At 38.6% G+C, this 26,694-nt stretch overlaps 2 protein-coding genes and 1 long non-coding RNA gene across 3 annotated transcripts; 2 read left to right on the forward strand and 1 right to left on the reverse strand.

Moving 5' to 3' along the window:
- Nucleotides 1–4,305: 4,305 nt before the first annotated feature.
- hoxb13a (homeobox B13a) lies at nt 4,306–6,074 on the forward strand. Its single transcript, XM_061303707.1, has 2 exons — nt 4,306–5,070; nt 5,827–6,074. The coding sequence occupies exons 1-2, from the start codon at nt 4,347–4,349 to the stop codon at nt 6,072–6,074; spliced, it is 972 nt and encodes a 323-aa protein (XP_061159691.1). The 5' UTR covers nt 4,306–4,346.
- Nucleotides 6,075–15,054: 8,980 nt separating this feature from the next.
- Nucleotides 15,055–18,402, reverse strand: LOC133170636 (uncharacterized). Its single transcript, XR_009718611.1, has 3 exons — nt 18,190–18,402; nt 17,927–18,014; nt 15,055–15,956 (listed from the first exon to the last, which is right to left on the reverse strand). It is a non-coding gene; the product is annotated as an uncharacterized LOC133170636 (long non-coding RNA).
- An 814-nt stretch (nt 18,403–19,216) lies between these two features.
- LOC133170978 (homeobox protein Hox-B9a-like) lies at nt 19,217–25,584 on the forward strand. Its single transcript, XM_061304219.1, has 2 exons — nt 19,217–19,931; nt 23,394–25,584. The coding sequence occupies exons 1-2, from the start codon at nt 19,343–19,345 to the stop codon at nt 23,627–23,629; spliced, it is 825 nt and encodes a 274-aa protein (XP_061160203.1). The 5' UTR covers nt 19,217–19,342; the 3' UTR covers nt 23,630–25,584.
- The last annotated feature ends 1,110 nt before the right edge of the window (nt 25,585–26,694 follow it).

The following is a 26,694-nucleotide window of genomic DNA, read 5'->3' on the forward strand; positions in this document are numbered from 1 at the left end:
TGAACTGGAACATTTACTACTTACCGGGCGACGAGGGGCGACCTTTCAAACACATCCCGTGTCCTATATAGCTATTGGATAATCGATAGGAAATCCGGTCTGCGAAAAAACATCACCATAGATATGACCAATACATAGATGCCACTGGAGATCACCAATATTCATAGAAACAATAGAAAACTACGCTCCTATGCCTTGTGACGTCCACGTTGGTGGGGTCAACTTTGGTATTAAAGGCAGTGCATACAGATTGAAAGTATTAATAATTTACACTGAGTCATTTCTCAACTAATACCCCGCCTCCCCCCCACACACACACACCAATTACGATTTTTTTCACTATTGTTTTTCAGACGGTAGTTTTCTTTCCATTCAAGGCAGTGAATAATTTAGCAAATGGACCGACATTGCCATCTAGAGGTGAAAAGCGGAACAACGAGACGTTTTCAGTTGAGAACCAAACCTGATGAGCTGACACGTCTCATAGTTTTTGCAACATTTTGGGTAGACTTGTAAATAATCCCATGGGAATTTTCATAAATTGGTCTACATTATGACACGTCCCTAAACTCTTAGAAATTGATTAAAAATGGGACCAACCCAGGAAGTTGGGCCAAATCGACTGGGTCCGTCGATTTGAGATGGAAAGGGAGGGGGGGGGGGGGTGTGGTGAGATTTGATTATTCATTACATTATCATGTTGCATGCTGTAAATAAATAATTTGCTAACGCTTCAGAAAAAAGAGTGTTGAAGGTAATATATGATAAATCCGAAAAGGCTGCCATAAATGAGCTCGTGTGGTTTTTTTATAGGTTCCATGTGACCCCACTCTCCACCGGAAGGTGTACAACTTCATTAAGATAACGTGCATTGTAAAGTGAAAATTTAATGTATTCCTCATGCTGTATTTTTCCTCACCCACTGCAGTGCATGGAGTCTTGTGTGATCCTGGAATATATCAAGTATCCTTGTGGGTGGAAAAAAAAGTTTATTTTCCAGTAAAATCTCATTGCAGATGAATATAATCTATCTATCTATCTATCTATCTATCTATCTATCTATCTATCTATCTATCTATCTATCTATCTATCTATCTATCTATCTATCTATCTATCTATCTATCTATCTATCTATCTATCTATCTATCTATCTATCTATCTATCTATCTATCTATCTATCTATCTATCTATCTATCTATCTATCTATCTATCTATCTATCTATCTATCTATCGTCGACCGCGTTGCTCAACAACAACAACAACAACAACAACAACAACAACAACAACAACAACAACAACAACAACAACAACAACAACAACAACAACAACAACAGCAGCAGAGCATCAGCAGCGACATCAAACGAATTGCCCATTATAAAAATACGATTATAATGTGGGTACGCGTGAAAAAAACATAGTTCATCATCAATAACATAATTACTTTTGATTGAAATGTACTTTTATGAAAGACGCATCATTGTTAAGGCCATAAAAGACGGCCCAAACCACCAGGGTTACATCTTTAACCGCTATAGTGCAGGAGCAGGGCAAAGGATGAAGGTATATAAATTCTAAAAAGGCAGTATGGCCCTGACGAGTGTAACGGCAAATCCAAGTTGCGACTTTTTACGTTTTGTCTCTGCAGCTTTGGACAATGACGAACCCTGATACCAAATGCGATGTGTAGTTTTAGAAAATTATTATGATGAATGTTTTTCTGTATTTTGCAAGGCTCTACAGTAATCTATTATAATGCGTTTGTTCTTTTTAATTTTCTTGAATTATAACCGCCGTAATTCAATCAATTACCCGAGTCGGGATATAAATAATAATAATATATTTTTTTAAAGGTATATCATCTTCTTTCAGACAATGCAGGAGTGACGCAGTTGCAGTTTTAAACACACGCGCGCGCTTCAGTGAAAGGAAAGTATAATGAAACAAAACTGCTTTGATTAAAAATAATGATTTTCTGTCCCTTAGTTATGTGAGGTATTTTATTTATTGCCTGTGGTCAAAATGTTGAATTTCCAGATTTAGCTATATATCCTGCGCTCAACTCTGTTAGCACTGTAATCCTTAAATGTTTTTGCACCTCGTCTTGCTGTATCTTTCTGGTGCCGTCCTTGCTTAACAGTTCACTACGTCTTTTTCTATTTTTTAACCGCGCATTCACGTTCCCTCCTTTTTTTTAATCCGCCCACCACAAAAAGGGCGTATAGCAGAGTAATTAACAAACAAAAACGTAAACAGAATAAATCATAAATATACAGCATGTTAGGAAAATAATAACTACAAAACAATTTGTAATCCCTCAATTAATATACAAACATCAAAATACCAATTGACTACTGAATCATGGAAGGTTCTCGCGATTGTATATATTATTATTGTATATATTGTACACAAAATATGTATGTATGAAACAAAACAATTCAATTTTACAATTCAAATTTTTGCGGTCATGGTGCTATAAAGGTAAACATGCGATAAAACAGGTGATAATAATACTACTACTAGTTTAAAGTGACGCATTCATTTTCAAAAGCGCTTATAAATAATTGTTCTATTTTATGTTCATATTTCACATAGAAGAATTCACAACTCTTCCGACTGCCATCATTGTAGAAACGCAATACACACTCTTAATCTATAGCAAACAATCGAAGGTATATTCTAACAAATCCCTTCCCGCCGTCACACATAAATAAATTGAGAAGAAAAACATGCGCGTCTTCTTAATTATACGTGAGTTGACTCTATTGTTGTATTTTAAAACTAGTAAGAACCGTTTATGTTTAGAATTATTCTCGATAGACGAAAAACGAAAGTTTACAAACGATTTGGTGGTATATGATGGAGTGTCCGTCTCGATACGGGATATATTAGGCCGTGTGGTGACAATCATTGGGGCAGCATGGCGCTTTCCTGGCTTCCTCTTGCAAGCACGCGCGCGCGCGCGCGTTCCGATCCCCTTGCACATAAACACACGCACGGACACATAAAGCTTTGAGATGGCGGTGGCCTTGAACTTGAGCTCAATACATCTGTCTGCAACCCTCCTGCCCCCCTTTTCCTTGCGTCAAACTTGACCTTGAACCTCTGAGGAAACGTCTGGGGTGCGGACCACACTGCAGGAGAGCACTAAATGTGACTTCTGTGTGTGGCCTTTGGCGCGCTTGTGCATGTGCAAATGAAAGTCAAATGGGATTTACTCATCTTTTTATTGTACTTGATTAAGAAGTAACGTCATGAAAATGCCAAGATGTTTGCTCTGTATTTTTTTTTTTTTTACCTTGAAATTATTTTGGTCTCTTAAAGGGAGCAGAAAAGTCAAATTGCAAAAAAAATTAATGAGACAGGTAAGACACAAAGAAAAGTAACCAATCATATGCGTTATTCGAGAGAGACGCGTTCGAATTTTGCCTTTTGGACCTGATCATGCAATTTCTTTTATACAAATCCTACGACCAATTTTTGAGTGAACTATGCTGCAATTCTTTTTAAAATATTTATCAAAGGAGTGAAATACATGCAAACACGCCATTCCCATTTTTCATACTGCTTATATTCTCGTACACGTACAAAACTTGATCTATTGTGAACAAGTCACACGATCATCACTTTGATTTTGCCCATCACATATGGCAAGCTGTCGGACATGCAAGTGAGAATCATATCACAGTTGGGTTACCTGGTAACTAGTTTGACTACAATAAATCAAATTAAATATTGATGCTGCTATTCACGTTATCTTAGAAATAATACCCACGATAACGGTTTCATCTGTTACAAACAGTCATAATTATCTAAAACCTCGTGGTTTGCATTGCTGCAATGCGCATTTTAACGCAAAGCGCAAAAGCTGCCTGTCGCTTTTTTTTTTTTTTTTTTTTTTTTGGTTGGCTGCATCCAGGTAGACCTTGTATGCATTACATGAGACAAAGACAGATCAGACACACGTGGAATCGTTTCCAACACATGTTCATAGTCTTCCGGTGCCTGCTCTAGCTCCAATAAAAATATTTTCCTTGAGTGACAATCTCGAAAACATCGCCTTTTTTTTTTGTAGTTCTTCCTATCACGTGATCGCTCTGGCTCATCCAATGGACGCTCGACCACCCTCATATAATCTCCTCTAAAGGCGGTTTGCGTCAAGATATGAAACCGGATGACCGACTAGTTACTCTTTTCCTTGGAGTCTGCAAGGAATACGCGTCACGCATGCAATGACTGTGTGCGTGAGGGCAATACTAATCCGCATGTGTGCCTTAGTTGTGCAGGAGCAGACGCATGCGCCTTTACCTCGATGCGCGCACTAACCAGAACGGCGAAAAAGAGTTCGTATGACAGCTTGCTTGATGCTAAACCCTCGCTGGTCATCGGAAACGGTAATGTTTGTTTATGACAATAATCTGGACGAGTTTAACAAGAACATGGAAGGGCTGGTGACCAGCGGGAACTTTGCCACCGCCAATGCAGTCAACCAGTGTCGCAACTTAATGGCTCATTCGGCAGCCGCGGCTGCACTAGGCGGCCATCCTTCGGGGTTAGTGCATTCTTCAGCGGGTTACTCCACCATGGACGTCTCGATGTCAGTCCCCGGTGATGCATCTGTATCGTCGGTGAAAACGTGCGCGGCGGGACCGTGTCCAGCAGCGAGCGTTCCACACCAGAGCACTTCTGCAGCTCCTGCTTTACCTTACGGCTACTTTGGTGGCGGTTACTATCCGTGTAGGATGGGGCGGGGTCCTGTCAAATCGTGCACGCAGGCTGCTGGAGCCGCGCTCAGCTCTCAATACATGGACACCACCGTGAACTCCGATGAATACCCGAACCACAGGCCAAAGGAGTTCGCCTTTTACCATGGCTACCCAAGTCCATACCAGTCCATGGCAAGCTACCTGGACGTGTCCGTGGTCCAAACGCTGGGTACTGGTGAGCCGCGCCATGAGACCCTCCTCCCCATGGACAGCTACCAGCCATGGGCTCTCACTAACGGCTGGGGGGGACCGATGTACTGTTCCAAAGACCAGGGACAGGGACATCTCTGGAAGTCCGCTTTGGCTGGTAATATTTCATTAATTGCCTCATCATTAATTCGGACTCACTATTTAAGGCTAAATGCTCTTTTTCATGTATCATTTTACGAAGATAGTACAAAACAAAAAAGTGCGTCTGCAATTAGCATTTTATTAACATGCTCTATTAGAATTTATCAATATAGGTTTCAATCAAACAGTTTGTTTAAGTTTGCTAATTTATTTTAAATCATAATATTCTTGTATCATTTGTGTAAATGTTATGAAGGGTTTGAAATTTTAATGACTTTACATTTTAAAGACTTTGTCATGAGTTTAGTCTTTCTTTCTTTTTTCTGTTTCCCTCTCTCGCTTTTTATTTCTTGGATAAATCTGTTATTTGTTATTGTTTGGTAAACATTTTATTTGTCCAGAAATATATAAACATTCATATAATATATGCGTGTGTGTCTGTATAAATGCATGCAACACAACATGCTTAAATTGCGACCATAATTAGATTTTGCTATATAAATATGCCCCCCCCCCCCCTTAATACAGGTTACATTTATCTAAATATATAGGCTACCATTACTCAATAACCATATTGATTTGCGGTGCTGTACTGCTCGGTGGGCATCGCAAAGGAGAATCCTGCTCTCCGTTTTGTCTTACCTGGCTAAATAAGGGTTAATTAAGTAAAATAAATAAACTGGAAGATTTAGCGAATAACTTGATGATCCATCTTCACATCGTGATGACGCAACATGTTTCTTATCATGTCCCCTTTTCTACTTGTTATCAGATGTGGTTGCCCACCAGCAAGAATGTTCCCCTTTTCGCCGAGGCAGAAAGAAGCGGATACCTTACACAAAGGTGCAGCTTAAAGAGCTAGAGAAAGAATATGCTGCCAACAAATTCATCACAAAGGACAAGAGGAGGAAGATTTCGGCTGCAACTAATCTTTCGGAGAGGCAGATCACCATCTGGTTCCAGAACAGGAGGGTAAAGGAGAAGAAGTTTGTGACTAAAGTGAAAAGCTCTACGCCTTAGCATCCTACTCATTTGGACCATGGGGGAGTTAGTGTTTGCATAAACCTGACATGAGATGACGTTTTTGATGATCAATCCGTGACTGATCTCCTCTCAGACGCATATATGCTGCATCTTGTATATGGAAAAAAAGATTTAAAAAAAAATGAAATGAATAAACCAAATCCAATTGCAGGCATTTTGTAAATATGACATAAATTGAACTGACTGCTCTGTTTTAATTTGCTTGTATGTAGCTTAAAGGCTAAAGTGCTATCCCGCCACAGCTTGTTTGCTCACATTTCATATATGGGATTTTTTTAAATTCAGTCTTCAGTGCATTTTAAACGATACAAAGAATTTCATATATTTTAATGTCCCAATCTGCACGTCGCTCCGGTAATAGCAGCTGTTGCTTGTATTGTCACTTGAAAGTGCTGATAGGACATCATTTGGACAAACTATACCGGAACAGGAGACTGTTGATACTGTACAAATATGTGAATAAAACCTTGTTTTGAACATCTCTTCATTTAAATATGTAAAAGCATGACAATAAAATATATACAATAAAATGTATCGCAAAAGCAAAGCTGCTGTTTGTCTTATAATTCATTTGTCACAATTTCATAAATAATGTCACCCACCATGATGTAAAAAGTACTTTTACACGCACGCACACACCAAATCGATAAAAGTTAAGGAAATTGGAAAATCAAAAGTGAGGGCGACAATAAATATCTTTTTTTTTTTAACAAACTGTAGGTCAATATCAAAGATGTCCGTTGCGCACACAAAATAATATAGGAATAAATAAAATTGCACAGAATAAGGACCGAGATATAGGTTTGCCCTTGACCTTCACAGTAAACGCCCACCAATATAAATTCAGTAGAGGGGTCTCTGTCCATTTAACAAGAAATATGTATTTACTGGTGTATTGCGCAGGCGTGCGCTCTCACGCACGCACACGCACACGAAATTTGTCTTTCATCTGGTCATGCATCATAATTTCCTCAACATGTCCCCACATAAAATGCTCACGATGATCTTAATTAATAAAAGTAATACAATAATATTTTTTTCAGGTATTTTTACACGTCGAGGGCTTGCCTAGGCCCAACATATACACGGGTGGGGGAACGAGCAGGAAATGGCGTACTTTGATTTTGCCACATTTGAATTTTAACTCAAATGTTTAGTATTTTACGATAAAGAAAGAGAACGTAAGAAAACTTTACTGCTTTGTTTTCCATCCATTCAAATATTTTTACGTGGCCATATTGCTCCTTATTAGCACCAAAGACGTGTCCAGCTAATTTGATAAAAATGTAAGCAAACAAAAATGTGGAATGTCTATTTTTTTATAAGAATGATCCGAAAATGTTAAAAACAGACAATGCGTGGGGGGGGGGGGGGGGGTGTCGCAGTGTCCAACATCAGCATCGAACTTGGCGGTGTGCGTGCGGTGCTGCATGTTGACACTCTTTACAACGCAGTCTCCGTCCGCCCTTAAAACCAACAATACTGACGGAAGTTCTTGGCCCATAAAGATCTTTCTGCGCCTTGTCTAAATAGTAGAGAATGATGAGGAGGACTGGGAAGAAATCTGCAACATAGCTCGCATTGCGGGACACATCAGCCGACAATGAGTTTATTCTTGCAGCGGGCATGCTTGGTCTTTTGCTTCATTTAAATTTTGTTTATGCAATAAGCCGAATAAAAACGCATTTTGAGAGACTATGAATATATAATAATAATATAGCAATTACGCTGCGGCAAGCAGTCGTCCCTTTGTTTGTGGAAATAATTAGTCACACGACATTGGCAGCTCCGAATCAGTAATTTAAGAGTTACAGTAGATTTTAAAACACTTAAGAAGTTCAAATGAACTGTACTTTACACTCACGGCGCGTTTTGAATGAGGCCTATCTACTATTTAAAATATATTAGCAAAGACGGCAAGTTAACAAGTTAGTTTGCCTTTTATTTTGTGACCTCACATTTAACAATTGATTGATAAAGTACTTTCTACCAATAGAACTCAAAGTGCAAAGGGCAAAACCCTTACTTTTCTAATTTAATGCAAATCTCGTTTATGTAAAGCAGGTGGCAGTGAATTGTGTTGCCGAGGCAACAAGGCAACGAACGGTCATGCGCGCATTCGTGCAGAAGAAATATACACTTTTAAAACTGATAGATTAAAAATTGGACTGATTCGGGAAGTTAGCTCAATTTGACCCAATTTTATTTTGTTCTGCAAGAAAAAGAAAACCAGTGTGAGATTCAATTTAGGGGTTCAATACAGGGAATGGGCTGCATTAAAAAAAAAAATTCCCATTTAATTTCAAATGATGGTGTTAATTCCCTTAAAATTATTAGGTTAACATTTGGAAATTTGACCCAGCTTTGGGTTGTTTTACAAAAAAATAACCAAATTATTGGGTTGTTTTGTAGAAAAGAATGGGTTGTTTTGGCCAATTTTGAACCCAAATTGGGTTGTTTTCAACCTAACATTTGTAAGGGTGCAGTAATCAGACTCAAGCCTTTCTCCAACAACCATTTTATAGAATTTTCACATGTTCACAATATTACTTGAACCTTCCAATGCCCAAGTCATTACGGATAAGCTTCTGTCATCACATGGCATGCAAAACCGAAAGAAATATAAATCTGCGTTGCCCTCTCCACATTTTCGACAAAGAATTACTCCAGACAACTCACGCTTCCGCAACGAAAACCCATTTTGATTAAATCATTACACCAGAGTGATGATTTAGAGTCAAATATGCAAATTGATCGAATAAGGGCCATTTCATTACAAGGAGCACATCTGTTGGCTGATGTCAGTGTTGTAAAATGTGGAACCTAGTGGCTGACTGTACAACTTATAAACCAGGATTTTTATTGTCAGTATACAGTCCAGATGGTCTGCTTTCTTCTTTCCACCTTGAATCACTTCACCGTGGAGCAATCTTCAAAAACATTCTATTCTATTCTATTCTATTCTATTCTATTCTATTCTATTCTATTCTATTCTATTCTATTCTATTCTATTCTATTCTATTCTATCATTGCCCAGAGAACCAGGTCCCTTGAGTATACTTCATGCTTTAGAAGAGGAATGCAGCCCTATGAGATGTTTTTTTTTCTCAAGTTCATGTCCACCAGTGACCACCGTCTTCTTGCACGTGCGCGCACCCACACACACACACAACCACACACACTCTACTATTTTACCACCTTTTCCCCCACAGCACCCCTCCTCTTTTGTCTGCATTGCAAACTGTCTTTTTGTTTCCCAGGTTGGACTTTGCTGTTGAACTTGAGACAGACAGACAGCTTGTAAACTCTTAGTAGTCTGGCCCATGTCTAGTCTGGAATGATGTGGAATGGCCTGGAGGGGCTACGGGGTGGGGGAGAAAAGGGCAATGGCAAGGACACCGGACCCTGGCTGTCTTCAAAACGCAAATACACCCGCCATGATATTCTATGAATATGATATTGTCAATCGTTTTTTTTTTGCTGAGACATCAACAGGTGTGGACTGATACCTCGTGCAAAATTTGGCATTCCTGCCGTTTGCTGGGGCTGCAAGTCTTGTGATAAAGTACCTCCAAGTTCTGAGGTTGAGTTCTAATCTATGCTCTGGCTTTCGTGTTTGGAGTTAGCGTTTTCTTTTTGGGATTCTCTGAGTCAGAAAATGCAACATGAGTGTCTGTTTTAGCAACAAAAGTAATATGTATATATGTTTGCGCAACATATTTTTAATTAGTTGGTTCAACAAAATGATATCTTCCTCAATGATTTTTTTTTTAATTTGGTGGAAATAATTTCATTATGCTCACCAATTTCTTTGGGTGTACTAGATATTGTAAATAAAGTGACTTACATTGAGCACTAAATTGACTTCTGAGATAACTGATTTCCAGTGCAATCTATTTAAAATAAGAGGACGACATAGACAAAGTTGTTATCCTTACTATACCATATACAATTTCAAGTGAAATTTTCATAGTCGCAAATAATATAAATACATTTTCTTTACAGTAATATGTTGAACGTGTCTAAACATGGCATTTTGATTAACATTGCGTTTGTGGAACATGAGTTAAGCAGCAAAATCCACCCATTTATATCCTCACCAGTTTTATGAAGCTGAGCCGTGATTATTTGTGACCCGAGACCTGGCAAATGGAAAAATGGTCGCCCCCATCTGAGAAATAAAAACAAACCTGTTCAATTCGTATCCAACAAACAAAACATGAATCAGAACAGTGTTTTGACTAGTTGGGCTGCAAAGAACATAATATTCCAAAGAACATTTTTAGGTTGACGTCCTCTTTAAGAGAACAAACTGGTATCGTCAACAAATAGCCATCCCCGCATGTTGTCGCGAGGCGGAGCATCCACCTTGACACAAAACATTCATCCAATGGTTGATGCCAAGGCGACCGTATTGAATGAATGTGGAAGCAGGTCCCGTGTTGACAGACACATTGAACGTTTGCCAAACTCGTAAAATAAAAGGCTTAACAGTCAGAATGGCTCCTGCACAAGGGGGTGTTATCGGAAGCGTTGTGCTTTTCTTCTGGCCTTTTGTAACCAGGCTAACATATTATGTGTGTTGCTGTTCTGATTGAAAGACAAATGAGAAAGCACTTGTTGTTAATAATGTGAGTGAGGGAATCACAAAACGTTCAAAATTTTTTTGTGAATTAATCTTATTAAATGTCACTGTGAAAAACTACATATTGATTTGTTTCCCTCCTGAATTGGTAACTCATTTTCTTCTATCCAATAGCAGCAGTATGGCTTTCAGTTTCAACAACATGATTTTCCACAACTTGTTTCAGTTTACTCTTTTTTTGTGTGACCATTTTCTCCCAACCATTGTTTAGGGTCAGAATTTCCCCCGGCAAAGCTGTGCTAAATTCTATCTCAGGTTTTTATGAGTACCGTTATGCTATCAGGCTGAGCCCCCACTTAGCCTAATGAGGCTTTGCCTAGTTGTTTTTACTTACTTGTTTACTCAGTAAATGATCTAGTTTTACTAATCTGATTTTGGATTGATATAAACCTGGTTTGTTAAACCAGGCCATGAACTCTTACCAAATGGAAAACGCTTCACTCGTGAACAGCTGAGTAAAAGCAAACAAATCGAATCCGTCCGTCATCCATCGTATTTCCACCTCCTACTAAATTGCTTTTCTGTAGATATGAAATGATATGAAGATGAACCCCTACACGCTGGACCACATTTACTTCCGCAAACATTACTAAAAAAAACTAATTTAATGCAACAAACACTTCATGTAGATCAATTCTGTGTCATGCAATCACTGACAGTTTTTGCATTCTTCCATACTGGCATATTTACATGACGAGACAGGGTAGGGAGCCAAAGTGAATAGCTTGAGGTATGGTACTGGATTTTATAGACCTCTGAGTAAAAACTTGATCACTTTGAGGTTTGTGTGGGCTTCTTCTTTTCATCTCCCTGAAGATATGACTTATCGTTTTTTCATGGACATCTTATTTTATAGAACCAAGGTCGGCTGATAGGCAGCCAGCGTGTGTTCAGTAGACTTTAATCGCCAGTATTGGGGCAATAAAAGAGGATGGTGAATTATAAAACTGTAAAACACCCAAGGCTCAAGCTTGGTGCGCCTTGAAGACATCGCGGCATTTCAATTAAAACCGCTAAGAATTGTACATCTGGTGTAGATTCATAAACTACTCGTGTTAAACTTGATTAAAATGATAGAACATAAAGCAATTCATTCGTCGTCTCTTGGGCTTTGTTTTTGCTTTTTATGTGGTGTTGTAGTGCCACCCTCTGGTGAATGTTTGGCAATGCATAGCAGTATATTTCTTGTATTTATTTCCTGTATTTTGGCGCCCTCTAGCGCCGAGCAATTGACACTGCAGTTAAAATCTGCCCAGAAAGCTGACTGTCGTTCCATCATCATTAAAATACGATAATGTTAAGGGGCTGAATGTTGATTTAAAAACAAGACCGTTTGTATTACTAACAATGACATGTATTTAATATTGTTAGTGACAAAGGTGATCTGATGAGGCCCATATTTTAGTGTCTCGCCCCTGTAAGACATCATACAGGTCTTTAAAGAGGAAGTTTTGTTTAAAAAAAAAAAAAATATTTACAATATTTCCTATAGATCCCTCCACACACGCACGCGCACATTAATAAAATAAAGACAAGGGAAGCGAGAGAGAAAGAGAATGTCTTCCTATTAGTCAATGCCTAAGAACCAAAAAAAAAGGAGGTGGGACATATAACACTGCGGTACGACAAACAAAAATTCTGACATGCCAAGACTTTAGTTGTAGTAGTCGTGAACCTTCCTAAACGCCAGCCGACCAATCATAGTATGACAAGACCACTCAAAATCAGATATGACATGCTATGTTTACCCGTCGGCTCATTATTCCAGTTTATTGCTCGAGCAGTTGGGCGGCAAAGATTGACAATCGGTTCTTACATGAATAAAAAAAAAATCTGCAAAAAGTAAACGAAAAAAATAGCGGGACTTAAAAAAAAAAAGGATGTAGATTGTCTCTCCGGTGTCTCTGCAACTCACACTATGTAGCAACCAAGAAAATCCTAGATGACCAAATTCTATCATCTGTGACAAAATATACATTTATTATATTGTTTATGGGGGAAAGGAGCAGCCATTGCTTATTCTGTAGGGACTTGAGGACCAGATGTTGGCTGACCCTGGACTAAAATATGCAACGAAAGCGCGCACGCGCACGCGCACACACACACACACACACACACACACACACACACACACACACACACACACACACACACACACACACACACACACACACACACACACACACACACACACACACACACACACACACACACACACACACACACACAGACGGAAGTAAAGGGAATTGAAGGTGCCTTCAGTGTTGTAAAACTTTATTACAAACATGGGCCCAGTTGTCATGGTAGCAACTATACCATTCCGTGTGTGTGTGTGTGTGTGTGTGTGTGTGTGTGTGTGAGCATGTATGTGTTTCCAATTACAGAAAGAACATGAATTACAATGTCTGTCTGTCTCCTCTCGCTTACTCTTCGACCGCTGGCTCTCCACTGTGGCAGCTGTGGCTCAGACAGTTTGATTCCTAATTTTGTAAAACGTTATAAGTTTCATCTTCTGGTAAAATATGCTAAATATTTGGGTTGGAATCAGATAACTCAAAACATACAATCTCATTCCATTATGAATAGCTGGCTTTAACAATACGAAATTCTCAGTTACAGTACTGTTAGAAGCTGTACATTACACAACAGCGTCACCTGCCGGCGCTAACGCTGAACTGAACGAGTCTAAAATACAGCTTTGTTTATATGCCGCGTTTACAACACCTTTATCCTGATGGTAAGGGTTAGCAGGGTTTCTTTTAAAATGTACTCCGGTACAGTTAATAAATACCTGTTAAAAAATATATTTAGTAATTTCATCCAATTGCCATAATATCAAAATAATGTGACTTGAATACTTTTATTTACTACTTTTGAATTACTGTACTCCAATACCATTGTGTGCTTGTTTCAATACGACATAATATTCCACCTATTGAATACATCTTTCATTGTCTGCATATGTGTAAAAGCTTGTGGCATTTTTACTTTCTGAGATAATTGAAGTCAAAACTGATAGCAGAAGCTAAAATGCCAAATTTGCAGACTTTGGAACATAATTACTCAATAACTGTGGTGGAGGAATAGACAATTAGTATCATATTGTGAAAAAAATAATTACCATATTTGTACATGAGAATGGGTGAAATCACTATGATTTAGCATGTGATTTCACATGGTAATATATTCATATAGATTGATAAAAATAAAAATATGGAAAGCTAATCATAAACAAGCACACTGTGCACATTTTTATCATGCCATGTGTTAAAAATAGATGCTCTCTTTTGAACTTGCTTAACCTCTTGAGACTTTGTGATCATCATTTCATCATCACTAGAATGATTTGTGTCGCGAGCTGCGGTGCATTCCTTTAGAAGATAATAAATATGTTCCTCTGAGTACATCAAGGTTTGTGCTACTTGGCCTTCAGCCCCGCATTCAGACACTGAGAAACGTATGGTTTTAATTGGAGCGCCGCAGTGAAATATGGTTGGAGACAGCCTCAACAGAGCCTGCAATCAATTTTCCATTTTGAAGAAAGACAGAGTCATGTTTGTAATCATTGATGGGATGGGGACTTGGGCTGCTTTTCCATCCAGACTCCTGTATTTTCTCCTACGCCTATCCACAAAACTCTTCCCGTCAAAGACATGCACATGCTTCTTTCCTTAATTATAAAATGCAAAGGTGGGTGATGTTATTGGGGTGAGTCCACCACAAAGAACTTCTCAGGTTCTGAACCTTGTGGTTTTGCAAGCTTCATCGTTGGGATATTGTCAAATTGGGAATAAAGGAGGAACATAAACTCACACTGTCTACAAAAAAAAAAAAAAAAGGAAATAGTGACAATTACTCTAATAGAATAAATTTAAATTACTTCTAATTTAACCACTAATTTAATTAGGTAGATTCAAACAAAACCATTCAATGGAACGTAATGAAATCAAAAGCACAATTTTAAACACATGCTGTGTGAATCCAAATCAACTCCATGTGGAGAACTTACTAAAATTTACTGTCTCTGGAAAAAAATAGACCAGTATATCAGTGTGTTAGATTTAGAGTCCACAAAGTAACTTGAAGAAATTGATTTCTAGTCAGCAAAAGTCTGGATTTATTCATTTTGAGAATTATTGGTGTGGTTTGTACGACAATGTAATTGTGCTTAAATCAAAGGTAGAAGACAGTGACGTTTCCATGAGAAGCTTTTGCAGTGTTTTGCCGCTAGTTTAGCACAGAGAGAAGGCGATGATTACCGTAATTTGGACCTGTTTGAAGAGGTGGAAAAGAGAAAGAGATGGGACGATGCACACTGCTTTCCCAGATTGCGTCTCTGGTTGTTTTATTAAACACATTACATATAAAAAACATTATTTCGGTACATTTCTGTTCAACTACACATATTTTCTAGGTGCATTCTCAAATTCATCTGTATGTCTCACCATGTTCAAATTTTCAAAACAAAATATTAATTCCCTATATTAATTAAGATTCTCCCTGAATGTATGCATAATCTCATAACATATTGTGTTATTAAATGTCTTACAGTATAACACTGTCAAAAAATACTTCATTGAAAGTGTCATTCATGACAACAGTCTTGTTTAGATGCGCGTCATACAAAATGGCGTCGACACAAACGACAAAAAAGACAAGAGTTAACACGGCTGCTCAAGCACTCAACCGATAGCCATAAATTTAAATATAACATCATAAAAAGAGGTAGTAGGACTTTATATACCTTTTACTGACCCGTATGAGCAGGTGGAAAGGAGAAAGAGATGGGACGATGCAGTGCTTTCTCCCCGGATTGCGTCTGAGGAGTGAGGACCCACCGGCCGGAAAATCCCGCCTCTTTGCGGGTCATGACCCGGATCAACTTCAACAACTACTTCCTCCTGATATTATTAATTAAAACGAAATTCTTCTCAATCTTAATGCACCAAAACATATAAATTTCATCCCAGCATGGACGTAAACGACATTATAAATAATCATAAAGAAAATAAATTCTATTTTAGTAATTGCTCAAAAAACCTGGTGTCAAGCAGTGTTTGAGTACGTCCCAAATTCCTCATACCTGGATTACAGTGCCGAGATAAAAAAAAAATATTAATAAGCAGCCATTGATAGAACCCAGAATCACCGGTGACTTGCAGTACCATGCCATCTCTGGGTTGCCATGGCCACCTCGTCCTGGACATAAACTCCTGAAAATATGATTACATTAAAATTTATCATGCAAAGTAGATTGAGAATATGGTCATTTACATAACATGAAATCATGTAATTAAGTTATTAAAACAACTAAATAATAACATGGATAAATATGGCGCTAATAAGTAAAAGTAATGGATAAGTGTTATCTCTCTCTCTCTCTCTCTCTCTCTCTCTCTCTCTCTCTCTCTCTCTCTCTCTCTCTCTCTCTCTCTCTCTCTCTCTCTCTCTCTCTCTCTCTCTCTCTCTCTCTCTCTCTCTCTCTCTCTCTCTCTCTCTCTCTCTTTTATTTGTGTGTGCGCGCGTGTATACAAAACTGTTGAACTTTTAAATTTGGCGATAAAATAAATAAAATAAGAAGGTGACTGATACCTATAAAGGCAGCTGATGGGAACTTTGCTGCCGAGAAATAATGCATGGTTAGAATTCCATCAGTTTGACTGTTTTGCTTTCACCAAGAGGGGTCAGGATATTATCTTGTTAGAACGACGTTATCTTGGTTTATTGTTTCGATTATTCTGTAGTTTAGAATTTTCCTAATGCCAAACATCTTAACCGCAACAAGTTTTGCTTTCACGTGAAGCGTTGGTTGCATTTGAGCTCGTCAGAATTAAGGGATTTTTTTTTTTTTCACGAGTGGGTGTATAGTTAATGTTTCTAATTTTAAAACCTCTTTATCTTTAATTACTTGTTGTGTCGTTTATTTTATTGAATGGAGAAATATATGTAATCACCCAGCTTCTATAGGGTCGGTTCAATTTTTAACCCAAATTGAATTTTTAACACAGCGTTTTTTAAGGGTGTGTATATCAGCTGCGGATGTGTGTTTTATTCAGACTTACTAAAATCTATTTTCGCCCCTAAACTCTCAGCTACTTTGTATAAATACAACGCGATCAAAGCTATTGATTTAAAATCCCAAAATCTAAATTGGCCGTGATCATTTTTCCTGCTTTTGTATTTGTTGTTAACGTATACACGTTTAGCTATTAATTCCATGTCTTGAGATTCGGCCAGCACGCATCATTAATAAGATACAATTTTAACAAAACGGGAGAAAAATACGATAATTAGTTCAATTATATTGTTAGTGTGTCACATTCAAATCTTCATAAAAAATGCAGGCATTTTAAAACACATTAACTGTAATTAATAATAATTAAGTTGACATTGTTAATCAAAATCAGTATAGGTAATATCAAGCCACTTTTTTTATGGAATGTCTGGTCGTTTTTGTTTTGAATATTGATTCATTCGTTTTCGCATTGTTTTCGCACTTCCGATTGTGTGCGTGCGTGTGTGTGCGTGCGTGTGTTAGTGTGTGTAAACATGTGCATGTGCATGAATGCGCATTTGTGTGTTGTGCATGAATGCGCGTTTGTGTGTGTGTGCAGGGCGCGGACGTGTATGCTGAACATTTTATTTTATAATACTGGCTATATGAGATTTGTTTTCAAAATCATATTCATGACGCATATCCGGAACAATACTACTACTACTACTACTACTACTACTACTACTACTACTACTACTACTACTACTACTACTACTACTACGACTAATAATAATAATAATACTAATAATTATATATTCACCTCACTCATACTCCTATTACAACCTGGATTCATGAAACATTGAATTTGCAAGGCTTAAATAGGGCCATTCATATTTAATATTTAGACCTATAAACACGACAGAAAACAAAGACAGAGGAGCATGCAGTGCAGCCAACTTCCATGTTGTATATTTTAGTCCAATATCTATTTCCCGATCGCATTATACCTTTCTTCCTCGCTCAGAAAAGAAAAACAAATCTTCTTACTACATATAAGGGCAAATAACGAAAATTTGTTTGAATGTCGGTGTGTTTAGCTCTCTGGAAGCTCCTGTCGATGTGGAAACTTAAATTGGATGGACAGATGCAACGAATTAAATCTCAAAATGAAAGAAAGCCGAAATTTACTTTTAAGGAGCTCGTTTGCTTGTCCACTGCTGCTTCTGCTCCAAAGCATGCATGCCCTCTTCGATTCCCATCATTTCCGACTGCAGTTCTGAAAGCATACCTCACCCTCATAAATAATAATAAATAACCACGATGGTACAACGAGATATGCAGAGCTCGGAATTGCTCGTAAATGAAAGCCAGACATTAGATTCCCTGCACTGATTAGCAGCCTGTCAAGAATTCAAGAATGTGATTGTTTCAGAAATAACAATATAACTTACACTGCAGTTTAATAAGAGGTCAGCACCAAGTCCAGAATCAAGTCGACTCAATGCTCCGATCTGTTGCATGTCCAAAACAACAAACTTGGATCCCTTGAATGTGACTCTCAGTCAGAGTCCGTGCACCTTTTTTTTTTTTTATCTGTTCCACAGGGAAGTTAATTTCCCGCAGACTCCCATGGAGGTCCCGCACTCAAAAGGTGTTAACTCGGAGCAGCCTGACCGCTGAGTGAGATGTGCTCTTTCTCGAGCAGAAATAAGGCTGCAACATTCCCAGTAGTGTTTACAGTCTGCACTAGTGCAAGTCATATATCAGCTCTATAAAACCTTAAGCAGTCGCCATGATTTTTATTATGGTTTAAACGCACTAAAAAAAAAATAGTTGAAGTAGTGGGTTGCAGGCAAGGGCATGACCACGTGGCCTGGCTTAATGGTGCTCGTTAACAAAAATGACTGTTAATGTGCCAATAAAACAATGGCAGGGGATTTTGAAACGGTGATGTGAAATGTCGAAGACGTGTGTATTTTATTGTGGGTATAGAAAAAAAAATGTTGTGGGCAAAAAAAAGAAAAACCGCCTCTATAATGTCAAGTTGAATTTGTAATGCATATTTGTGAGTACATTCCTGTTTATTTAGATATAAATGAATGGGGAAAAATATGATATTGTTCCTATTTTTTTTTTGTTTTTTTAGAAAAACGCAATCGGCTTATTTATTTTCTACCATTACCCTCATTCAGTCAAAAGTTTTTTTTCTACACCGTGATAAGATGAACCGGCAAGTGAAGCTATTACGATCTAAACATGGGAATCTATGCAGGATTCAAGAAGGCGATCTATTAGAGGGGGATGTGAAAGGGCTTGATTTACGCTCCACCGAAGCTTTAACCCTTTGTCGACATTGGCCAATCAGTTTCTCTGAAAATGAAGGCTGCAACACTTGTTTCGCTATTGCGAGCAAGTTGCTTCGAAAGAAAGAAAGAGGGGGGGGGGGGTAGAGCGGGTGAGGCAGAGAAGGGGGGCAGAGAGAGAGAGAGAGAGAGAGCGCGAGAGAGAAGTAGCAAAGGGCAGATGATGAGAAGAGGGAAAGAGAACATCTCTTAATGTCTATCTTCTTGTTCTCCATTTAGTGAACTCAGATAATGTCCGAGGATGTCTATTTCTGGGACTCTGAGCAACTATTACGTGGATTCTATCATAAGTCAAGACAGCGATGAACTCCCGACCCCGGTTCATTTTCCCAGTGTCCAATATTCCGGCTCCAGCTCCGCCGCCGCTGCAGCAGCGGGTGGAAGACAACCCGGCTCGGCAGCCGCATCGGAGCATCCGCTCCCCGAGTCATATCCATCCTGCAGCTTCCAGCCCAAACCTGCGCTTTTCTCATCACCCTGGAGTCCATTCAGCCCGCACCACCATGGCGCGAGCGGTCTTCCGACCGTCTACCACCCTATACCGACACAACACGTCCCTTCCACGGACACTCGCTACCTCCGCTCGTGGTTGGAATGCGCGCCGCGCGGCTCCGACTGCTTCCCGGGTGGGGGTCAGAGCGGCCAGGTCAAACTGGAGCCCCAGATCAGCCATCCTGGTGTGGAAACTCCACCCAAAATTGGCCAGCTGCAGAGCGCCACATACATCCTGGAATCCCGATCGGCGCCACCGGCCGTGATCACCGGTGTGGGTTTTGGAGAAAATAACGACTCTTGCGAGGGGAGCGAAGACAAAGAGGGCCTCGATCAAAGTAAGTTATTAGGGCAGGAAATAGCACTTTGGAGAGATTGGGGAGAGCGATTGTAAATGCTTTTAATGCTGCTGTAAAACAAGAACAAAGAGCTGGAGAGCCGAACTCACTTTGCGCTGTTCAACCATTACAGCCACTAAAGTCCAAGATAGGATAGTTGGTTCAGTCAGTGTAAATGACTTTAATTGAACTGGACTCTAATCGATATGTTTATTTGGTGATTTTATTAACACAGTATCCAATTGTGACAAAACAAAAAATGGGGTGTTCATTGTGCCACTTTATAAATCCCTAACTTCTTAAAATAGAATGGAGTGTTAGTTTAAGAGCTATAATTAATACATATACACAACGCATTATGTAATATCCTGGTTTGTTGCGATTCTTTCTGTCTGTCTCTTTCACCTATAGCACTAATTCTTGGAAGAAGTAAATATACATAAGGTCCTTAGAAATAATAAGTCTTTCACTACCATGAATGGATTTTTATTGTTGTTGTTATTGTTGTTGATGTTTTTAAACCTGACTGAATATATCAAAACAGCTAACCTTTGAGCTTCATCCTGTGGAGTTCGTAAATAATTTTGTTCAAATATTTGTGTCTTTATCCCAAATTACATGTATTTATAAAATCAACAAATTCAGACCATTAGGAAAATTGAATTTTAAAATGGGAAATTTCAAAGTCATGTTTTCTAGAAGCATTACATTAATTAGGATTATTGTTATTATTTATCGTGATAGTAGTATTGGTGGTGCTGTCCTATCTAAAAGGACAATTCTTTGATTGAGAATGCGATTTGGGGTTCAACACAAACCTTTCCTGATGTGTGGAATTTTCATTTTCTTGCCATGTTTGCGCGGTTACTACGCTTTCCCGCATATTTCCAAAACATGTATATATTAAGTCAACTGAAGAGTCTTAATTGTCCATATTTTGTGAATGTGAGCATGAACACTTGTTTTTGCCCTGGAACTAACTAGTAGGAATAAAAAAAAAAAAAAAAAGTTGGATTAAGTATTGGGACGATAACCAAAGAAAAGTCTGGAAACTGAATTGGGTTTGATACAGTATTTGTTCAAGGCAGACTGGTTTTAAATCACTGTCTGCTTTTTGATCCATGTTATGATAATAACATTTTCACTAAACCCCCTTCTGGGTTTTGGCTTCCTCTACGAATTTTGAACAATGAACACATCAGTTGAAGGTCAAAGCTCTGTTTTCTACATTATTTTTCGAAATGGCCTTATTATTGGTGGATCTCAAAATATCTAATGACACACTGAATGGGGCCCCCTGCAGAAGTGTCGGTAATTTGCAGTACTTTAAGTGTACAGAACGGTTTCTATACATGCATATGTACAGTAAACACATATTTCCTATACATAATGTATCTATATATACAATTCATCCCACATTAGCTCTCTTTGGTCAACTTGTGGCTTTTTTGCCCTGGTTTGTGGAACGGTTTGACATTTTGGAGAAGATGCTTATTATCTTTATTTCTGCAATGCAAGCAAGTCACCACTACTGTCGTATATGTAGCAATTGCCAGCAGCTGCTTGGCTGAGTTCAAAAGTAAAATGACTTGATGAACATATTTTTGTGAACATTGCAGTTGTTATTCTTCTAGCATGTTTAAAATCGATAATATAATAAGTGTGTTTTTGGTTAGATGATGGTTGGAGTCAGTTTTTTGCAAAAATTTTCACTCTTCTTTAAGACTATGATGTGTTCCAAAATAACATTGCATCAGTCAAATCTGTCATAAACCGAAAAGTCCCTGTAGTTTTTTCTCGGTGGTATTTATTGTCAAGGTATAGGGTTAGTGATTTCCCGAAGGTGTAGAACTTCTCAAAATGTCCACTATACGTGTAGAGTGAACCATAAGGAGAAAAGCTACCTTTCAATACACCAACACTAATCAAATTGAACAGATTATTTTCACATTATTGGTGCTGGGCAACCATCCAGAATAAACTCCAATATTACACTTCAATCTTTGTACTGCTGTTGCCGGCAGAGCTGGGAAAATTATTACCTCGGAAGTTTATTAAGTTATCACAGGGTGAGCAACCCCATTAATTGGCGTGCTGCTGTTGGTGGTTGGCTGAAATGTACAAAAGGGGAGGGAGCAGGGGGAGAAAATACGACGGAGAAATGTAATAACCTGCCTTGGGATATATGAGGGGTCAATTTCTAGAACTATTAGGGTGAAATTGCAAGCGGCGGGGAGAAAGAGGCGAGAGATGGGATGCGATATTAATCCGATGGGCGATGCGCTCACTGTTTCCATGCAAGCTGCATTCATCATGGTGGACACGCGCAGGAAAAGACACATTGGTCAGCAATTGAATTTTTCATGTTGCACAGCCAAAGGCTATAGCAGGCTACTTTACGAGAGTATCAGTCCTTCCATCTACGTGTCTGTCCGTGCTGGACGACTACAAGAAACTCAAGACAGGACTAGTGCATCACCAATCCACATATTCTTCCTGTCTACCTTTTTTTCCATTGCTCATAATCTTTACTATCATCCTCGAAAGGATCCTCGAGATGGTTCCGTCATCCTGGATGACAGAACGGTTGTGGAGCAGCTTACACACTAATGGATTGTTCTAGAAGTGATTATACACGACTGTAAAGCACCCACTTTAGCGAGGGACACAAGTACTGCACACCCCGGTTGTGTCATCCATCTTCTCCTCACCTCCCTACGAGGCATTATTTTCCCTGAGAAGAAATCGATAGCTTACGTTTGGGCCGTGTTGGAGGAAATTGATTACGCAGCGATTTTAGGATGTATTAACTGATGATGGCCACTATAACTAACTGGTGGGGACAAGTGGGGAAGTATAACATATAGGGAAGATAACAGGGTTGAATGATTTTTTTTGTGTGGAGATTACGTTTTAATTTGTTTAAAGACATTCTGGCTGTTAAGGTGAATTCTTTTTTTAATGCTTTACCTTGCTTTCTTCTTGCCAGTAATTAATCTAGCCTTCAAAATATTTTAGTATTTTATCTTTTATTTATTTTAATAAATATTTTATCATTTCCAAATAGACTGCATTATTTTACAAATAATAATTGAAAGAGGAACTCGAAAAGATTTCTTTTTTTTTTTATTTCAAATGGAAAAATGAGAGTGAGCAGCTACTTCTCAGTAGGTCCTAATATTATTTTTCCAAGATTGTTAATGACAAAATATGATCCATTGTATTGAGACGGATATCAAAAGGAAGACATTGAAAAGCACTTTGGGACTTATGTGTTTAATTGAAGCATCAATTTGGATGCAGTGGTCCTCAAGTGGTGGCAAATAAAACAACCACACATATCCTTCTCGGAAATCTGACCCCCTATCGTGCAGTATGTGTTCCACCTTAAAGTTCTCGATGTTGCTTTTCAGCATTGCTTAATGTCATTTTTTTTAAAAAGCATCTTTGTTCTTCCTCCAGATGACCCCTCCGCCAACTGGTTACATGCACGTTCCTCCAGAAAGAAGAGATGCCCTTATACCAAATATCAGACGCTGGAGCTGGAGAAGGAATTCCTATTCAACATGTATCTGACGCGCGATAGGCGTCATGAAGTGGCGAGAGCGCTCAACCTAACCGAGAGGCAGGTCAAGATCTGGTTCCAAAACCGGAGGATGAAAATGAAGAAGCAGAGCAAGGATCAACCCAAGGATTAAATAACGGGATCCTGTACACGCACTTAAAATTACCATGCAGACGGACTCGGTCCACGCACGCAACGTCCCCCCCCCCCCCCCCCCCACGTCAGTCCATGTATGTATTTAGCTATACATAACCTGCAACCTCAAAAGGAAATGAGAAAACGCATTACTGCTGATTCCATTCTGTTGAATTCCCACCAATGATTGTTGTGTTTCTTGCAACGCGCTTTACGGGAGATCAAGTCTTCCATGATGTAAATTGGATTTATTATCTTCTTGGAAATTGACGGGTATACACCACTATCCTCACGGGCGGACATTGTTTTGTTTTGGACTTGCACTTTTTGTTATTTACTGTCGTGTCACTCCCATCAGCGTGCACGAGGTGCTGAAAGCAGTAATTCCCGTGGTCATTAACAACACAGATACACACCCGGACACACACTATATTGCCCGTAATCTTTTGCACGTAATCTTTTTTTTTTTTTTAATGGCCTAATTCAATTAGTATGGACCCGGTGGCACACATTAATACATATTTTCCGGTTCGGTCTTAGTAATGATCAAATTGAAAGTGTTAAATACAACGGGCAAGTTGGAAAGCTGTTGTAAATTGGATCTTATCGATTTTTCCTTTTCATTTCCTTAAATTATGAATAATTGATGTTTTATTAGTTGGTAAAAATCATCTCTTTGTTGCTGTGTGTCTCCCCAGGCTACATATGTAAGGGCTGTAATGTTTTAGTCCAGTCGAAATCGTACGTTTAAATAAATAATAACAATAATCTTTAGGATAGGCTCTCTATTTTTATACAGTCGATACGATAGCCGTCTGCTATGCAAGTAATTTCAAAATAACACCGAAGAAAAGGGCCAATCCATTGAAAGAATATTTCTCAATCACTGTATCATTGTTATTCTTCTGATAATGTCATCGCTCGGGGCTGTATAAGTCAACATCATTCAACAAAACATACACTAGGTTTATGTACAGTTTTATTGATCTGAGAGTTGATGAAAAAGGCCATGTTAGAAGGTCATCTTGTTTTATGATATTTGAAGTGTCGTCGTATTTAAATGGCGCGCGCTGGCAGTTTTATGGGCCGACCATAAACAAGACATCGGTGTTGAATGCGAGCCTCTTGTCCAATACAAATCTTTGCGCTTTATACAGACACTTGATGCACAGCGTCACATATCCGATTTCAGGTTCAAATGTTTACATTGTTTGCGCATGCCTTAAATCATTCTTAAATTTGAATTTACTCTTTGTAAATGGCGACATTTTCCAGAGGAGAATGTTTGAAAACAATAAGCTGTTTAAGAATGTAAAAATGTTTCTAATTTATTGTACGTAACTTGTCTTTTTTGAGAATGACTACAATTGGTTAAATCTAAAATTTCCTTTTCAAATTTTTTTTTATGACTTTGTGAATCTTTATATTTGTTCTTGAGTCGCTCATGCACCAACAACAACAAATATTGTTTCACCTTTTTTTCTTAAAATTGGCTGTTCTCGTCTAGATATTTCATTGCATGGCAAATTTCGAGAAACACGACTGGGTGACACAATACTATTTTTTTTTTCCTTTTGGTGTCACTTCAGATTTACGTTGTGCAGAGTGAGCCAAACACCCAGGGCAGACGAGCAAAAAAGTTGGGCACCGTACTAACATTGCTGTCAAGTAGGGTGTCCTGAAATATCTTCCTGCGGGCCAAAAACGAGCCCCCGAGCTTGCATGTTTGACACCTCTGATCTTGCGCATACTTTCAATTATTATTTCCTTTGTCAGTGTGTCATATTTACACTCCCTGTTACGATTGAAGGGCAACGTTTACACTTTTTGATAAATACGGATTTACTACGATTGCAGCAAGTTGACAAGCGTCCTGCCTAAACATGGAGTTCTAAAGTCCCTTCATGAATGTTATGTCTCTCTTTTTTCAGTGCTGTCACTTGTTTCACTAATGCTGGATTTGAATTTCTATTAAAGAGATTTAATTACGGCATTAATGTTTCCTTTGATTGTCTTGGATTCTGCTAATTTGACTATACAGGCCGATGTGAAATGGGAAGAGTAGATTCTTCAGAAGCCGTGCAATTGCTTTGTTGCAAATTGCAAAACTGTTCAATTTCAGTTCCTCGCCAATCACCACTTTCAATTGATATCTATGGGAAGAAACGAGAATGAGCGGGGGGAAAAACTACAAACGGCCGTAAGTGAGGGGGGAAGGAGAAGATGAACCCGCATGTGTTTAAAATATGTCTCCTCGGTTGCTCGCTGGAGTTTAAAGGAGAGGGGCGTCTGTGTGGCTGCAACACCAAAAGACTGTCATAAAGCCATAAACGACGCAACCCCCACACGCAGATGATCGGCACATTCATTCGAGGTATCGTCACTCTTATTGGGGGGGGGTGAATGAGGTCGCCTCTGTCTTGGCTTCTGAATTCCGAAGACCTCATCGCTCGCGAGAAAGCGCAAACATTCATATCTGACATTGTTGATGAATGGATTTTTAATCTTATTTGGATTCTTATTCGTAACTGGAATAGTATGATTACATAATTTGTAAATGATGAGGCAAAATTATTTTTCACCAAATAGCAGGGTAAAAGCAATTGCGCAGGAAAATATAATAATCTTCTACTGAATAATTATAATATTTGTTAGAGAGTCCGAGCTTGTTTGCCTCCATTGGGCACGCTCTTTAGTTTGCTTGCCTCTGTGCAAATTGGTTCTTCTTTGTAATATTTGTAATTAGAACCGCAAACCGTCTGAGGGATTAATCAAATGTAAAACGAATCAATTTTAAAGCATTACTTTTGAGGACGGGTCAAATTTTATTTGTATTTGACAAGCACATGAGAATAAACTCTTTAATTTCTGTAAACCTTTCAGTCAAGTGCAATTAAAAGCAATATATACATTTAAACATTTAATTTTTTTTTTTTTTTTTACTTTTTAGTTGTGCAAAAATGGTTAATTGACATTCATCTCAGTTCACAATAAGCTATTCTCCTCTCAGACAGGACATGACCCCTAACCACATGAAAGATGAAAACTACTACTCTACTTTTA

Source organism: Syngnathus typhle, linkage group LG17 (genome assembly GCF_033458585.1).
Source record: "Syngnathus typhle isolate RoL2023-S1 ecotype Sweden linkage group LG17, RoL_Styp_1.0, whole genome shotgun sequence".
NCBI classification, from domain to species: Eukaryota; Metazoa; Chordata; class Actinopteri; order Syngnathiformes; family Syngnathidae; genus Syngnathus; species Syngnathus typhle.